Source organism: Pseudophryne corroboree, chromosome 11, assembly GCF_028390025.1.
Source record: "Pseudophryne corroboree isolate aPseCor3 chromosome 11, aPseCor3.hap2, whole genome shotgun sequence".
NCBI classification, from domain to species: domain Eukaryota; kingdom Metazoa; phylum Chordata; class Amphibia; order Anura; family Myobatrachidae; genus Pseudophryne; species Pseudophryne corroboree.
Window position 1 is genome coordinate 317578043 of NC_086454.1, and position 17935 is coordinate 317595977.

The 17935-nt window shown below is 48.2% G+C and overlaps 1 protein-coding gene across 1 annotated transcript in view; it reads left to right on the forward strand.

Annotated features, from left to right (window-relative positions):
- Positions 1–7398: 7398 nt before the first annotated feature.
- The window catches only part of CA5A (carbonic anhydrase 5A), a 93205-nt gene continuing 82668 nt past the window's right edge, over positions 7399–17935 (forward strand). The window contains exon 1 of the mRNA XM_063945661.1: positions 7399–7674. Coding sequence (XP_063801731.1) covers positions 7560–7674 — 115 coding nt within the window. The 5' untranslated portion in view covers positions 7399–7559. The remainder of the gene's footprint in view (positions 7675–17935) is intronic.

Sequence of the window (17935 nt, forward strand, 5' to 3'; positions counted from 1 at the left end):
GGTGAGAGTGGTTGCATACACCAGTGACGTGCGGTGGGGTGAGGCAGGTGAGGCAGAGCCTTTCCTGTCATACTAATGTTTGTACCAGAGGTTTGACTGTATAAAGTATATGAAAACTACAAAGAATATGTTTCAATAATCTTCTTTGCATTATTCTAATAATTTTTATAGCCAAAACTCTAGAGTAAAAAGTCTATGGCAGGTGAGGTGCTTCTGTTTCCGCCCATCTCTGATCAAAACTCACCAGATTTCCAGGAGTTTATAATGCTGCACCTGTCTATAATGCCCAGATGTGCCTTTTGGCTCATATATTGCATGTAAATATGGCTCTGGTGCTAGCCAATGCCTCCTCAGCCATTTAGCTCACTGCACGTCCCTGGCATACACAGATGCTCAAATGCTCACATAGGGGACCATACTTGGATTGAGAAACTGCACCTGCCGTAGGGCTGGTGCAAAATTCAATTGTGCGACCGGTGGTGGTGTCTAAAGACGCACCATTTGGTATAACCCCCCTGGTCAGGAATCTATAAAAACCAAAACAGGTGTCAGTGCATCACTGCACTCGAGTCCTGGGAAGGATGGTGGCATCATACGAGGCCATCCCCTTAGGCAGGTTCCATGCGAGGACCTTCCAATGGGACTTACTGGACAAGTGGTCCGGATCACCTCTTCAGAGGCATCGGTTAATCACCCTATCCCACAGGGCCAGGGTGTCTCTCCTGTGGTGGCTGCAGAGTGCTCACCTTCTCGAGGGCCGCAGATTCGGCATTCAGGACTGGATCCTGGTGACCACGGATGCAAGCCTCCGAGGGTGGGGGGCAGTTACACAGGGAAGAAATTTCCAAGGTCTGTGGTCAAGTCAACTGACTTGCCTTCACATCAATATCCTGGAACTAAGGGCCATATACAACGCCCTAAGTCAAGTGGAGATCCTGCTTCGCGACCAACCGGTTCTGATCCAGTCAGACCGCAGGGGTTCATGTAAACCGCCAAGGCGGCACAAGGAGCAGGGTGGCGAGTGTAGAAGCCACCAGAATTCTTCGCTGGGCGGAGAATCAAGTAAGCGCACTGTCAGCAGTGTTCGTTCCGGGAGTGGACATCTGGGAAGCAGACTTCCTCAGCAGGCACGACCTCCACCCGGGAAAGTGGGGACTTCATCAGGAAGTCTTCACGCAATTTGCAAATTGATGGGAACTGCCTAAGGTGGACTAGATGGCGTCCCACCTCAATAAAAAGCTAAAAAAGGTTTTACGCCGGGTCAAGGGACCCTCAGGTGATAGCTGTGGTCGCACTAGTAACACCGTGGGTGTTCCAGTCGGTCTCTGTATTCCCTCCTCTTCCTCTCATACCCAAGGGCTGAGAATTGTAATAAAAGGAGGAGTGAAAACAATATTCTTTGCTCCGAATTGGCCAAGAAGGACTCGGTACCCGGAGCTGCAGGAAATGCTCTCAGAGGACTCAGGGCTTCTGCCTCTCAGACAGGACATGTTGCAACAGGGGCCCTGTCTGTTCCTAAATTTACCGCGGCTGCATTTGACGGCATGGCGGTTGAACGCCGGATCCTAGCGGAAAAGGGCATTCCGGATGCAGTTATTCCTACGCTGATAAAGGCTAGGAAAGACGTGACAGCAAGACTTTTTCATTGTATATGGCGAAAATAGGTTGCTTGATGTGAGGCCGGGAAGGCCCTACAGAGGAATTCCAGCAGGGTCGATTCCTGCACTTCCTACAGTCAGGAGTGACTATGGGCCTAAAATTAGGATCCATAAAGGTCAAGATTTCGGCCCTATACATTTTCTCTAAAAATGAACTGGCTTCACTGCCTGAAGTTCAGACGTTGTTCCGGGGGTGCTGCATATTCAGCCTCCTTTTGTGCCACCGGTGGCACCTTGGGATCTTAACGTTGTGTTGGATTTCCTGAAATCCCACTGGTTTGAGCCACTTAAGACCATGGAGCTAAAATATCTCACGTGGAAAGTGGTCATGCTATTGGCCTTAGCTTCGGCTAGGCGTGTGTCAGTATTGGCGGTTTTGTCATGTAAAAACCCTTATCTGATCTTCCATATGGACAGGGCAGAATTGAGGACTCGTCCCCAATTTCTTCCTAGGGTGGTATCATCGTTTCATTTGAACCAGCCTATTGTGGTGCCTGCGTCTACTAGGGACTTGGAGGATTCCAAGTTGCTGGACGTAGTCCGGGCTTTGAAAATTTATGTTTCCAGAAAGGCGGGAGTCAGAAAGTCTGACTCGCTGTTTATTATGTATGCAGCCAACAAGGTTGGCGCTCCTGCTTCGAAGCAGACTAGTGTTCGCTGGGTCTATAGCACGATTCAGCTGGTTCACTCTGCGGCTGGATTGCCGCATCCAATATGGTGAAAGCCATTCCACAAGGAAGGTGGGCTCTTCTTGGGCGGCTGCCCGAGGGGTCTCGGCTTTACAGCTTTGCCGAGCAGCTACTTGGTCGGGGTCAAACAAGTTTGCTAAGTTCTACAAGTTTGATACCCTGGCTGAGGAGGACCTTGAGTTTGCTCATGCGGTGCTGCAGAGTCATCCGCACTCTCCCGCCCGTTTGGGAGCTTTGGTATAATCCCCATGGTCCTTACGGAGTTCCCAGCATCCACTAGGATGTCAGAGAAAATAAGAATTTACTCACCGGTAATTCTATTTCTCGTAGTCCGTAGTGGATGCTGGGCGCCCATCCCAAGTGCGGATTCTCTGCAATACATGTATATAGTTATTGCTTAACTAAAGGGTTATTGTTATGAGACATCTGTTGAGAGGCTCAGTTGTTGTTCATACTGTTAACTGGGTATGGTTATCACAAGTTGTACGGTGTGATTGGTGTGGCTGGTACGAGTCTTACCCTGGATTCCAAATCCTTTCCTTGTTGTGTTAGCTCTTCCGGGCACAGTTTCCTTAACTGAGGTCTGGAGGAGGGGCATAGAGGGAGGAGCCAGTGCACACCAGATAGTACCTAATCTTTCTTTTAGAGTGCCCAGTCTCCTGCGGAGCCCGTCTATTCCCCATGGTCCTTACGGAGTTCCCAGCATCCACTACGGACTACGAGAAATAGAATTACCGGTGAGTAAATTCTTATTTTCCTCAATGCTCCCTAACCCACCCTACCAGCAGCCTAAACCTAACCCTCCCCCTGCAGGCTAACCCTAATCCTCCCCGGTGGCGCCTTAACCTAACCCCCCTTCCCGTAGCCTAAGCCTAACCCTCCCTCCCCTGCAGCCTAACCCTAACCCTCCCCGGTGGGGTCTAAACCTAACCCCCCACCCCCCCTCCCGCAGCTCAACTCTTCCTGGTGGTGCCTGAACATAACTCCCCTTTCCCTCAGCCACAATCTAACCCAAACCCTCCCCCCGCAGCCTAAACCTAACATCCGCCCCCCCACCCTACGCGGCTTACCTCTGTGGTTGGCTGAGGCAGAGGTGTAGCAAGGTGTCATGGTGCCTGGAGCAAGGTATGTTTCGGAGCCCCCATCCCCTGTACTGAATTGGAGGCGTGGCCACCAGGGCCAGTTCTAGACCTTGTGGCATCCAGGGCGAAAGTTTCCTTTACCCCCACCCATCCATAGGTCAAACATAATTAACACTGCAGGCGTAGCTTCATAGGGAAGGGGCGTGGCCACAGTTATGCCCCCTGTAGTTATGGACCCAGTAGTTGTGCCCCCTGTAGATTTGCCCCCAGTAGTTGTGCCCCCAGTAGATTTGCCACCAGTAGATGTGCCCCCTGTAGCTGTGCCCGGAGTAGTTGTGCCCCCCTGTAGTTGTGCCTCCCTGTAGCTGTGACCCCTGTAGATGTGGGCCCTGTAGATTTGCCCCCAGTAGCTGTGACACCAGTAGCTGTGCCCCCAGTAGCTGGGACCCCAGTAGTTGTGCCCCTAGTAGTTGTGACCCCTGTAGCTGTGCCCAGAGTAATTGTGCCCCCTAGTTTGTGCCCCCTGTAGCTATGCACCCTGGTAGCGCCGCTTACAAACACTAAAGATAAACAACAACAAAAAACAATGCTCACCTGCCCCGCTCCTGCCTCCCGACTACTGCTGTTGCCGCTGCTCCGTCTCCGCAGTCCCTCTGAGTCTGGCCGCGTCTCTGCCCGTCTGACGCCCGTGCCTGTGAGGCCACGACATCACACGCAAGTCACGGAGCGCGGAGGGGAGGAGGGAGGGAGGTAGAGAGCTGACACAGCTTAGGCTCTCAGCTGTCAGTGACTGCGTGCTGTGTGCGGCCAGGCGGAGGTCCCGGCGGAGTCGAGCTGCGGCACCCTTTACTGTCTTAGGCGTCTGGAGCTCGAGCTCCACCGGAAACCGCCCTCCCTACGTCCCTGGGCTGAGGTAAGCAGTGTCAGGATTGCGGTGTCAGCATGTTCAATTGCCGGCAGACGGGATCCTGTCAGGTTCCCCATTAAAATCACTTATCACAGGATCTCTGCAGGCTCACCATGCTGACTGAGTAACTTTTATCAGGCTCACGTCTTCTACTACTACTGTGGATCCGTACTGCGCATGTGCCACTTCCTGACACACGCCAGGCTCTGTGTTGCCCGTTCTCGCTTGTATTCAGTTCTGGAGCATGTACAGTTCAAACACAAAGATACACTCCAAAAACAGGTGTAAACTCAACTTTGCTGTGTGAGGGAGCGGATCTTAGCGATGCATTGGGTAGTTCTGCGCTTGCATCAGAGCAAGAAAAAAAAAACCATTGCTACCCTTGTGCCCAGGACTGCCGTCAGAAGTTGTGGGTCCCGGGACTGACAAAAAAAATGAGAGTTAGGGGTACATTTACTAAGCAGTGATAAGAGCAGATAAGTGAGCCAGTGGAGAAGTTGCCCATGGCAACCAATCAGCACTGAAGTAACATCTATAACTGGCATACTATAAAATGATACAGAGCTGCTGATTGGTTGATGGGGAAATTTCTCCACTGGCTCCCTTCTCCGTCTTATTACTGCTTAGTAAATGTACCCCTAAACCCCTTACCCCCTCTGGGATGGAGCTGTAGATAAGGTGGGTGGAGCTACAGTGGGGGTGGGACATCTATTGGTGCGTAAATTAGTGGATTTTTTTTTTTATTATATGATATTCTAGCCCTGCTGCAGACATCTCAGTATGATACATAAATACCCTCATGACAGCTCCACCTCACCTCACACACATATAAGTCAGCCTCCTACCTCTAACACATGTCCCGGAACACAGCCATCTCCCTCTCTTACATATAGATACCCTAGCGCTGCATCAGCCACCTCAGAATGATACATAAATACCATCATGGCAGCTCCACCTATCACACACCCACACACACACCAACCATGTGTATATACCCAGCCCTGCCCCAGCCACCTCCCTCTAGGCTATTACACACGTTCCGGGCAACGCCGGCCGGCAAAATACTGGACGTCTTTTTGCCACCGCCGTGCTGCCGAGGTTGCAGCCGGAAATATCCACTGAAAGGTCCGGCTGCCGTGCCGCCCTTACAGGCAGTGAGTTAAGTGTGTGAGTGGGCGCTTTCAAACGCAACGTTTTTTTTTGTGCCGTGCTGCTGCTGTGGCACATGTGCACAGCCTTAAACACGGCACAAAACCGTTGTGTGTGTAAGGCACTGATGGATGGCAAAAAGCCGGACAAAGTTTGTTCAGCTTTTTGCCATCTGGTGAAAATCGGGTAGTGTGAAACAGCGCTCTCACTCATATACCCCAGCCCTGCCCTATCCAGCTCCCTGTCATCGTGTCCCTGGTGTGCTACTTGGTCTGCCATGATCCTGCAGACATAATGTTGCCTTCTCTCTGACTTATTTTAACCATTATGCTTCCTTGTGTTCCTATGTATTTGTTTGTCCATATTATCGGTGGGCTTTTTGTCTCCTCCATGGCTGCAGCCATTTTGTTGAAGATATTTCTATACAGATGTCCTCATTGGGAGCTGTCCCGGCTGTCCACTCCTGATGGTGGGCCTGCCTGTGCTATCAATGATATAGAACCATTGGATATCTGTCATTGATGGCAGGTCCATTGACCATCGGTGGTAAAACCAGCGATGGTTGGTGGCCATCCCTAATAAGATCAGATAAAAAGTAGAATAATTGTCTCTTCTGCTCATTTCATACCTCTGTCTCCTACCAGGATCAGGTTTTTCTGCAGACGTCGGTGCCTCAGGACAGTGATGAAGGATAGTGATACAGATTATCTGAAGGATTAGATCTGTAGTCTCAAATACTAAATATAAAAAAAAGCAAACAAACATCATTAAAGAGTAAACGATTCATTTAAGACTCTCTAAATCCTCTCTTACCAGCTGTACTGAAAAGGATGGTATTAGAAATGCTAGAACTGGACTATAATCATGGCCAGAGGTCCATAGGCAAACGCAGGGGGGGTTTCTGGTTGCCTGGAACCCCCCCTCCTCTTGGCAAGTGACTCAAATTATGACAACAATAGCAATGGTATATACTTTTAATAGAGCTGCCGCCATATCATGCAGTTTAAGGGACAGAGCAGAGCTGCTGCACAGGCCTAGTGGTAGCAGCTTCTTCTACCAAATTTGCTGTGTGTGTGGATCTGAGCCCTCAATCAGTGTACTGGACCAGAGAGTAGCTCCCAGGAAGAAGAGACAGGAGCCAAACCGTGAGGTGGGAGAATGTGTGCTTAGAAAATTCAGTACTGGTTCTATTATGTTTGTGAATTTATTTATTATGGGATGTTTAACCTTTGCCTGACCCATTTATTTATATTATTTACATTTTTTATACTATACTATAGACCATCTATATTGTTAAATATTAATACTGAATTACATACAGTATCCAGTTTATAAAATGTCCATTGTTTACATTAATGTCCAGGGTCGTTACTAGGTTCTTCTACTTCTCCCCCAGACTCCCTCACTTGCTCCAGTGTTCCATAGAGTGGGAGATTGTGGACTGCATTTGGAAACCCCCCTCTAGAAATCCTGCGTTTGCCACTGAGGTCAGAACATGCCTGCTGTTTGCATAGGTGCACGCTCGGCACGGTGAACTAGTGTCCCTAGCAGCTGCAATCAGATTTGGAGTAAACAAAAAAACAGTTTGTAAAAAAACGAAAGAATAAAGAATGATAATTGTACTTATAATAATAAACTTGACAGCTACACACTGGTTTACATTTCCTTTGTAGTGAAATAACTCATGTAGGGGACATAACATAATATCTCACAATTCCCTTATACTATCATGAGTAATATGCGAATGTAGATTTGTGCTAGACGGAGCAGGATTCCCATTTACATTCATACCCAGTGCATGGTGCCAGCACAGCTCGCAGCCAGAATGCTGCACCCGCCCAGGGAAACTTGCAGCCAATGGGGCAGGCTGGGTGGAATATCAACTCTTATGTCCTAAACAAACAGACAGTCTGCATCTGTGTATATAACAGCTCATCTCTCCTTCTCCCTCTCTCCCTACTGACCCTGTGCATCATCTGCAGGCAGAGAAGGTGCCACTGCGGGTGACACATTGGTGCCCCATTTCCCCTTCCCACCCCACAACACCCAGTCTACTCTGCACCTTGGCTGAAGGATGAAGGGTAGATCTCTTCTCACACTCAGCAGGCAGCTGGTTAAATGTACCCGCCTCACTCAACTCAGGCACTGCAATCTGGCAGCCTGTTCACTGCAGCACAAAGATGCAAACCGTGAGTACTCCTTTATCTGAGCTTACCCCCCTCCCCACCATCAGCTGTTCTGCAGAATAAGGTAGCATGTACTATGCTTCTCTGCTCTCACCCAGGTTTTTTTAAATATTTATATTGCATATATTTTATTACAAATTAACTTGCAGTATAAATATGATTTCTAAATATGTTACTATTAATTTTTTATTGCAAGGGAATCTAATACAACTATCAAAGCTATTGCCGAATTATGCAGGAAAATATTGTTTATCATACAGTGATAGACTTTAGTATCAGATTTTCTTTATGCAGATTTCCAAGACAGAACTATATCCGTCTTGGAAATCTACATAAAGAAACTCTGATACTATGGGGGGAATTCAATTGTTTGAAAAGTCAGCTGGGTAGTCAGTTGGGTATCAGTTTTTTTCTGTCTGTTAGATAGGGGGGAAAAACAGACACCCAACTGACTTTCCAAAAAGTTGAATACCCCCCTATGAACGTTTCGACTGAGAAACGCAAAGTATTGTTTTACTCATAAAATCCGACAGAGACAAGTACATTAAGTGCAGATCAATGGCCCTCATTCCGAGTTGTTCGCTCGCTAGCTGCTTTAGCAGCATTGCACACGCTAAGCCGCCGCCTACTGGGAGTGTATCTTAGCTTAGCAGAATTGCTAACGAAAGATTTGCATAATTGCGAATAGAAATTTATTTGCAGTTTCTGAGTAGCTCGAGACTTACTCTGCCACTGCGATCAGTTCAGTCAGTTTCGTTCCTGGTTTGACGTCACAAACACACCCAGCGTTCGCCCAGACACTACCCCGTTTCTCCAGCCACTCCCGCGTTTTTCCCAGAAACAGCAGCGTTTTTCCGCACACACCCATAAAACGGCCAGTTTCCGCCCAGAAACACTCACTTCCTGTCAATCACACTCCGATCACCAGAACGATGAAAAATCCTCGTTATGCCGTGAGTAAAATACCTAACTTTTGAGTAAAATAACTAAGCGCATGCGCTCTGCGAACCTTGCGCATGCGCAGTAAGCGACTAATCGCAATATAGCGAAACTCAGCAACGAGCGAACAACTCGGAATGAGGGCCAATGATTTGGAAATGCTCATATTAATTGTTGGTAAAAAAAAATGTTGATATCACAGAAGAATACACTATATACTACCTATGTATATCTCTAGCAATAAATAGTGGACTTTGTAAGATTTTATACTGTATGCTTTATTTTTTTTGACCAAGCTGCATATTACATATTATTTATTTCATTTTCATAATCCATTTACAAATCCTACAAAAAAAATAAAATGCTTCTTTATGTCCCCAAGAGCACCAAGTTGTCTGCCTACCATATTTTATGTTGTCTTCCTAGGAAAGAGCCCAGCTTTGCGGGTCTGCAGATTGCCCCGAAAATGGGTGGAAAGAATGAGAACGACCTAACAATGTACGGCTTACTGCTTTAGGATAGTCTCTGCTACTCATTTCTTCTCTTCACCTTTTCCATTTTACACTGCTCGGTTTAACGTTATTTACAGGTTCAGTTATACCTCTTCCAGACATATGACCCGGCAAATACACGGGTATGACCCAGGTCTGTCAAGCCAGGATTTCCCAGGTCTCAGTCTAAAGGGGGGTACACGCGGAGCGACGATTACTTAATTTCTAATGCTTAAAAATCTAGATCACATCGCTCCGTGTGTAGGGGTGCCGGCGACAGTGATGCACGGACCCGCGTGTCGCTATAGCTGATGCTAGATTGACCTGCATGCAGGCTCAATCTAGCAGGTCGCTCATTTCACCGGTGGGTTTTTTCTAAGGGTGCATGGCCACGCCTCCTGTGATTAGGTCACTCCCCCTGAAAAGCACCTGGGCCCAGCCAGGCTCCCTACTGCCCTGTCTGTAAGTATACAGCATTTGCTCAGACCATTGTGTAATAGTCTAAACTTAGTTGGGTTATGTCATAGGTTCTCAAACTCGGTCCTCAGGACCCCACACGGTTCAGGTTTTGCAGGTCACCTGTAGATTTTTAAAATGTGACAGTTGGTGATACACAGTGCATCTGCTGGGTGACATGGAAAATGTGAACCATATGGGGTCCTGAGGACCGAGTTTGAGAACCACTGGGTTATGTTACAGCCGTTAGCTGAACAGCCAATCAGAAACTTTTCTACTAACCTGGGTCTAAAAACCCGGGGTTGGATGTGTTCCCACTAGAGGCGACCTGGGTTTTACCCGGTCGAAAAACCCTGGTACAGAGCAGGGTTGTAAACCCGGGGCTTCGACCTGAGTTGTTTCTGTTCATACATAGCAAAAACCCCGCCCCAGGTTGAAGCACGATCACGGGCAATAGCCCAGGTGTTTGCTGTATGTCTGAAAGAGGTATTATTGATAAGAGAGCTGAGTGGATTACTTTTGTGTGTTTGGAGGTTTTTATTACATTGGTTCAAGTACATCTAGAAATGCGTTGTCCAGTAAAAGAGGCAAAACGCGTCCCACTCTAATTAAAGAGCATCTGCACTGCGATTTCCCAACTTATTTAAGCAATACTAAACAAATAATATACCTTTTCCCTGTCACCTATGTCTGGCTGTACCACTGGGTGATGCCATTTAATTACTAGACAATAGGTCAGAGCGCAGTAGGCATACCTCCCAATATATAGACACTGACCCTTCACCTTTGGTTTCTCCAACTTGGCCTTACAGTTCTCCAACCACGACCTCCTTTCTTTCAGCTCGTACACCTCATATTGTGCACTCTAATCCATCTGCATACAGTGATATTTAAATACCCTCAACCTGATCCAATTCTCATTTCGCTAAGACGGCGCCTCTCCTATAACTGCCCTGTCCTGCCCGATCAGGCTGACCCTTTCTACAACACACTCACATCCAGTGGTGCTGAGGGAGGGGGGGAGAGGGTACAAATTACCCGGGCCCAGGTCTGATGGGGGGGGGGGGGGGGGGCAGCTCTTTTTTCTCAGCCCAGCACACGCTGCTGTTTACTGGGCTGCAGTGTGGACATGGAGGTGCTTAAAATACTATTTTTGTCAGTATATTTTTCTATGGGTACATGACCACACCTCCTGTGATTAGGTCACGCCCCTTGAAAAGTACCTGGGCCCAGCCCGGCTCTCAACTGCCCTGCTCACATCAGCCCTAGGCAGTGCAGCTTCAGCCGCCACATACAGCCCTTGGCAATCTAAACCTCAACTGTGGCACAAACTCGCTAAGCTCCATGGGCTCCACTATAAAGTTATCCTTGCATCTTACAAACATGAAGATGGCCATTCCCTGACTCAGTCACCACTGACCTTCAGTCATAGATACATTCAGTAAACATTACAGTCCTCTTGTTAATTTCTATCTTGGCCACAGTGGCTGTTAAAGGGGGCAAATGACCTGATGTTAGAGAGGGTTTGGTCCTAAAATGAGCTTAATAATGTGGCTGAGGGGGAGATGCATCGAGTCTTGGAGAGAGACAAAGTGGAAAAGTTGCCCAATCAGCTTCCAACTGTCATTTATCTAGCACTGTCTTTGAATTGTCAGTTACAAGCTAATTGGTTGCTTTGGGGAATGTATCTACTTTATCTCTTTCCAAGGCTTGATACACTTCCCCTTGGATCATTATTGGACATGGTGGTAAGTGTCGGGGAAGATGACCACTATATGTGTGTGCTATCATCATCTGACCGCACGAACAGATGCCATTTACTACAGAAATGTTCCCAGATGCTCCACCATTGTGTCCAACGGCCACACTCCTCCAAATTAGACTATGATCCCGTTACTTGCTGTTCGGGCCAAGGGGTGTGATTGGCACGGGTGTCACCATCATTTAAGTGACAATGTAACCTATGTAAGAAACGTGAATTTCTGCAAATATTCTCAATATTTGCATGAAATAACAGTAAGTACACCGCCTGCTGGACCAGTCCCCCCCAATGTCCGAAAAAGCAAGAAAATTTATTTCATTTTGTGTAGTATGTCAGGTTCCCTATAAATAGCTACGATTCATAATAAAGTTCGGAGTCTCCAGCTGTGACTCATCCGTAGGATTTTATGACTCATCATGTTTACTGAATATTTGTGCTTAAATGTTCCCTTTCATAACCAAAAAGGGAAGAAATAAGAAAAAACACACTAAAAAAACAGAGGAAAACCTGCGAGGTTAACATGCACATTGATGCGTTCTACATTACATAAGATACACTAAGGGTAAGCAGCTAAAAAAGGAGCAATTTTCTCCTGAAAGAAACCATGTTGCAATGCAAGGGGTGCAGATGCATTTATTATTTTTGCATGCAGGGTAAATACTGGCTGCTTTTGTATGTAGGTGATGATAATGAGGGCATGACTCGCGGGCACAGCATTTCCTGTGAGGTCACACCCCCTTGTCATGCTGCCATGTGCCCTAATATTTGGCATGTGCCTCCGTCACGTGCAACAGTCCCTCGTTCCTGAAGACAAAGTTCCCATTCAGCCATAAAGCAATAAGTCACATAGAGAGTCCACACTGAGCGGCTGCTTCACCGCCGATCACTGCCATCCACTTGGCATACACTCATTTGTTTATGTACCCTGTAATTGGGCGCTGCATATCCCTTGTGGCACCATATAAAAAAATACAATAATAATAATAATAATAATAATAATAATAATGTGCTTGTTGTACAGGAAGTGTTTGTTATACAGGAAGTGCCCTTGCAGCCATTTGTTCAGCATATCTGCCGCTAGTACAGACATACTTCTGCATCTCTCCGAAATCCTGCAGTGATTTGCACACAGATCACTTTACACACATTCAGATTTATTTTGTTTATAAATAGGCGGTGACAGGAATGTCGCTATGCGGACTCACAGAGATAGTCCTTCCTATGGGATGTTATTGGAGTTTCACGGGTGTGTCGCTATAGTGGTTGCAAACTCAGACACACAATTGTTCACAAGAATCACAAAGGAGGCCATGCTCTGACAAGGAATCTGCACCTTACTGGGACTCAAGTTTTGTGGTGCAACTGATGGTTGAATGTAGAAGCACCCAAATCTAACTCTCTCTGCACATGTTACATCTGCCCCCCCCCCTGCAGTGCACATGGTTTTGCCCAATTGCTAACAGAATTCCTGCTGCGATCAACTTGGAATTACCCCCATGATCAGAACAGGGGGGAAGCCAGTAGTAAGCACCTTAGGGTTATAACATGAGGTTAAGGACACCGCTTTCCGCAGAGTGTCCCGAAGGGAGGGAGATAGAGACTTGACATGGGGCAACCATATATATATATATATATATATATATATATATATATATATATATATATAAAAAATTCTGCCCGTTTTTCCATATTAAGGGACATCTCTATCCAGTCCATTTGGAGTAGATAGGTGACTCTGGGTAGAAATAGAGGCAACACTAGCGTACCAGAGGAGAGCCACTGAGATAACATAGTTTTTTGGCCCGCCGCTGCTAGTTTAGCTAACAAAATTATTTGTCCAACCTGGGGTCTGACTAACTTAGGGGCCTGTCCCAAAGTGCCCATTCCTGGGTGGGTATAATAGTGATATTGTAAGTGTCTTTTACGTATTGACAAACAGTTGTCCAGAAACTATGAACTTCGGGGCAGCTCCACATACAATGGTATAAATCAGCATTATTAGGTGCACACTTAAAACATAGAGAATCCGAGGAGGTTCCCATCAGCATCCTTAGTTTCGGGTTGTAATACGCTCTATGGAGCATCTCCACATAGGACACAGACACTAGTATTGTATTGAGACGGGTAAATGCAGTGAGAAGTGACGTAAGGGAGATATTAGGGAAATCAGTGACCCATTTTGCCATTCCCGTTTGTAAGTTATCGAAATCAATGTGTTTTCCAATGCAGGAATATAAGGAATAAGAATAAGAATACTTTATTGTTATTACCAAGACAAGACAAATGAAATGTCAATGAAATTTTCCAATAAACATCCTGCACAATGAAACAAACAATAAAACAAGTCTTACTTATAAATGATCTCACTTCGTTAAGCCGTTTAGTGCACGTATAGCTGTTGGAAAAAAACTATTAAGCATACGTTTTGTATGCGTACGTACACTTCTAAAGCGTTTTTGTGATGGTAATCTCTCAAAAACTGAGTAATTTGGATGACTAGAATCTGCCAGTATGTTTCTAGCTCTTTTTAACACTCTCTTTTCATAAAGATAATGTATACATGGAAGGGACACACCAATGACCCTGCCTGCAATTCTGACCACACGTTCCAAGGAAATCTTTTCAGCCACAGTACAGTTTCCATACCATACTGTTACCTCGTAAGTCAGAACACTCTCTACTATACTGCGATAAAACTTAATCAGCATATCTGTACTCAAACAAGCAGCTTTAAGTCGTCTTAAGAGAAAAAGGCGCTGCTGTGCCTTCTTAACTAAGAAGGTACAGTTTAAAGACCAGGTTAGGTCTCTGGAAATATAGATGCCCAAAAACTTGAAAGAATCTACCTCCTCAATTTGCATGCCATCCACAAAAACAGGGAGTAGCGGAAGTAGAGCACACTGTTCCACCTAAAGTTCTTCTCAAAGGATCTAGTTAATTAGGAACATTGACGACATGCAAACGGTAGAAAACACTGGATACATAACTCTGCAACTGAAAATATACAAACAACGGGATGACGGGGGCGTGGCCTAGCTTGCAAGCTGAGAGGAAGCGTTCTCTCTGAGCTCCTGCTGGCCTCGTCTATAAACCGAATATATAAAACCAATTAAAGGTCCTCAGGCACCTCCAATCAGGTACTCCTGCTCCCCTAAGCACGATACACCAGAGGGGCCAGGTTGCGGAGCCGGGGAGCCCTTCTCAGGGCTCCTGCAGGTTGCGGCCTTCCCCTCCCCAAGAAGCCGGGGACTGTGGTACGACCCCCCCCCCTTACCCCCCCTATCAGAAGCGCGGCTGGACGGATCGAGGAGCTGAAGAAAACGGGCGGACAGGTCCGGTGACCAGAAGGGATTAGACCCGTCACCCCCAACGCCGGAGACCCTCTACTTACTTGAAGGGGAAGCGGATGACGGAGACGGCTCCACGCGGCGGGTGAGTCCCCTCGTGCTGACGCACCCAGGACGGACATCGGAGCTCCGTACCTCCTCGCCCCGCACCTCCCGCCTCTGCAGCGGCTCTGCGGGATATCACGTCCAGGCCCTGGGCTCCCGCGTACCGTGACCTCCCGGCGGCCCTCAGACCGGGGCCTCGCGCATCCGCCCAGCCCGAAGGGTCCCACGTCGGCCTACTTAGAAGTGAGGCCTCTCTCTCCCCGTCGCTGCACTCTGGAAGGGGCTCCCTGCCACTCATGCCAATCCCCTAGGCCGGTGTCCGGATCAAAACAGAGGCAGCCCGGCAGACTCAGGGGTAGCCCGGAGGCCATCTTGGGAGCAGCACACACCCCATTAAACCGGCTCACTGCGGCTCCATCTGGTCCCTTGGACCTCACTAAGTGCTCCCCTCCTTACTCCGTGGTTCCCACCTCTGCAGCAACACCAGCCGAGGCCTACAGGGTATCGCGAGCAGGCCTTGAGCCCCCGCGTGCTGCGGCCTCCCGGCGGCCCTCAGACTGGGGCCTCGCGTACCCGGCCAGCCCTACGTGTCCCACATTGAACACGACCTAAACGTGCAGCCCCCCCACCCGGTGCGGCACATTATAGGGTGCTCCCTGCTGTCCACACCAATCCCCCTAGGCCGGAGACCAAAACAAAAAGGGAAAAAATAAAAAATTAAAAAAGAAGGGACAGCACGGCAGACCCAGAAGAAATACGGCAGTACTTACCCCAGAAGACCGGCCCACTGTGGCCCTATCCCAACATCTGAACCTCACTCAGTGCTCCCCTGGGAGACCCCCCTGACATCAAACGGCGGGTCAGTTCACTGCCGGGTGGCTGAGGGAATACCTCACTCGGCTCTCACCTCTACCCCCTGAACATCCAACCGTGTTCTATAGGAGCTCTTACGAGCCGGTACTACTAGACCAGGCAGCACCTCGGAACACCATTACCACTATATCGGTACTATATAAACACCCTGCGGAGTCGTCGACCCCCCCCTAGCATCCACACACACTACGCCGGCAGGGCCTTGGGCATCCCTAAAAGAAATCCCGGTCCCCGGTGGACCCCAAACCTGCTGGAACCTGAGAGCGTACATTCAATGTGCTGAGGCTCGACCATTACCTACAGGACATGGCACGCCCGACTGGGCCCGTTTGACCATCCTCTCCAAAGCGTCTAGCATGTGATCTCGATATGTACTACACTTGGTCTCGTGTGTGATCCTAATGATATAGGAGCTTCCCTCATCCTTCCCAGGTGTTGACAAGTAACCTACCTCACCTCCGCCACTATGCCTAAAGGGGGGAAAAAGCCGAACGCCCATAACCTGGTGGGCTACTTCAAGAATCCTGCTCCATCTTCCACCCGGAGAGCAACCTCACCACCACCCACTCCAGCAATATCTGACAAAGACTCAGACGATGACTCTTCCTCCACTCCCGCCACAAAGGCTGATGTCGCCCTTCTCCTATCCGAGATGCGTAATATTAAAAAATCAATACGTGCAGAAGTACAAGAGGCTATCTCGGGTCTAAAATCGGACGTGGATAACCTGGGCACCAGAGTAGATGCCATCGAAAGAAAACAGGAAGAGCTTATCGCCTTCCAACAAGAATCAGAACAGGAGATATCTCAAATGCGTACGGATGTTATGCTCCTAGCGGACAAACAAGAAGATTTGGACAACAGGGGGCGCCGGAACAATCTTAGAATTCGTAACGTCCCCGAGACGATAGAACAAAACCACCTCACGGACTATCTACTCCGCCTCTTCCGTTCTCTCGCTCCCTCCGTCCCAGACGATATGCTTCTTCTGGACAGGGCTCACAGGGCTCTACGTCCTAGATCCCAAGATGCTAAAACACCAAGAGACGTAATCCTCCGCTTTCATTATTTCGCGGTCAAAGACCATGTCTACGCCAAAACTAGGAGGATGACGACGATCCCGTTCGAAGGCTCCGATCTCTTGATCTTCCAGGACTTGTCGCCGGTCACGCTGAACAGACGGAGGGAATTAAAAGACATAACCAAAGCTCTAAGAGATCATAATATCCGATACAGATGGGGCTTCCCCTTTGCACTCCAAGTCAGAGCAGATGGTAAATTCCTCTCCGCTAGATCCCCAGATGAGGCCCTTCAACTACTACACCAACTGAACATCTCCGGCCCTCCGACCACCCCTCATCACTCTCTCCCAGTCAACACCTCCCCTTCTCTCACAGCTCCAGCCTCAGAATGGACCACCGTCGGATCTGCATCACACACCTCCCCAGATACATGAATTACCATGTATAGATGTCCAGGATAGGACTTGTGACCACACGAGTCTTTCCGCACTATGCCAAGATCCCCATACGGTGCAGAGCCTTGGGTTAAGATAATGTTTACCATTTAATGCCTTGTTGATCCTGTTGTGGGGGGACCTGTCCGGGCCCTCGGGGCCGGGGTTCTTCGTGGCTGGCCGCGTGGGCTTCGGTCCCGGGAGGCCCGTATAGGGTGAGTTTTGTTTTTTCTTGTTCTCCTTTTTTACCTCACACAGGTCTTAATATTATTGTTGTTAATATGCGTTCAGCATGCCATGTTTACCCCCAGTCCTACTAATGCTGTTACCCTCCCCCCCCCCTTCCCCCCTCCCCTTTAAGCTCCCCTAGCTTATTGTTCGCACTGCGTATATTTAAATATAGTATGATCGCACACGGGACCCGGTCTCCTCTCTGAGCAGCTGGGTTCACCCACCCCCCATTCGACCTTTAGGGTCGACGTCGGACGACCTAGACCTGCGGGTCTGTCTCTCCCTTGGGTCCGACTGACGAGAATGGATTCCCTCCGCCCTTTAACCACTGATGCTAATATATGCTTGTTCTTTATCTGTTCTCCTACCCTCACTCTTCCCTTCTTCCTGATCCTCTTTCCTTTTCCTTCCCCCCTATCTTTCGGAACTCCGCTGGCGCGCTTCCACATGAAAAGTGCTCTGCTCTCAAACCATGGTCCTTAGGATAATCACATTGAACACGAAAGGTCTAAATAGCCCACGCAAACGCTCCCTTTTATTTCAATCCCTTAAGCAACTTAAAGGCGATATCGTTTTCCTACAGGAGACCCACTTCTCAGGTAAATCACACCCAGCACTTAAGTCCAAACACTACCCGCACACTTTCCATGCTTGCGACCCCATA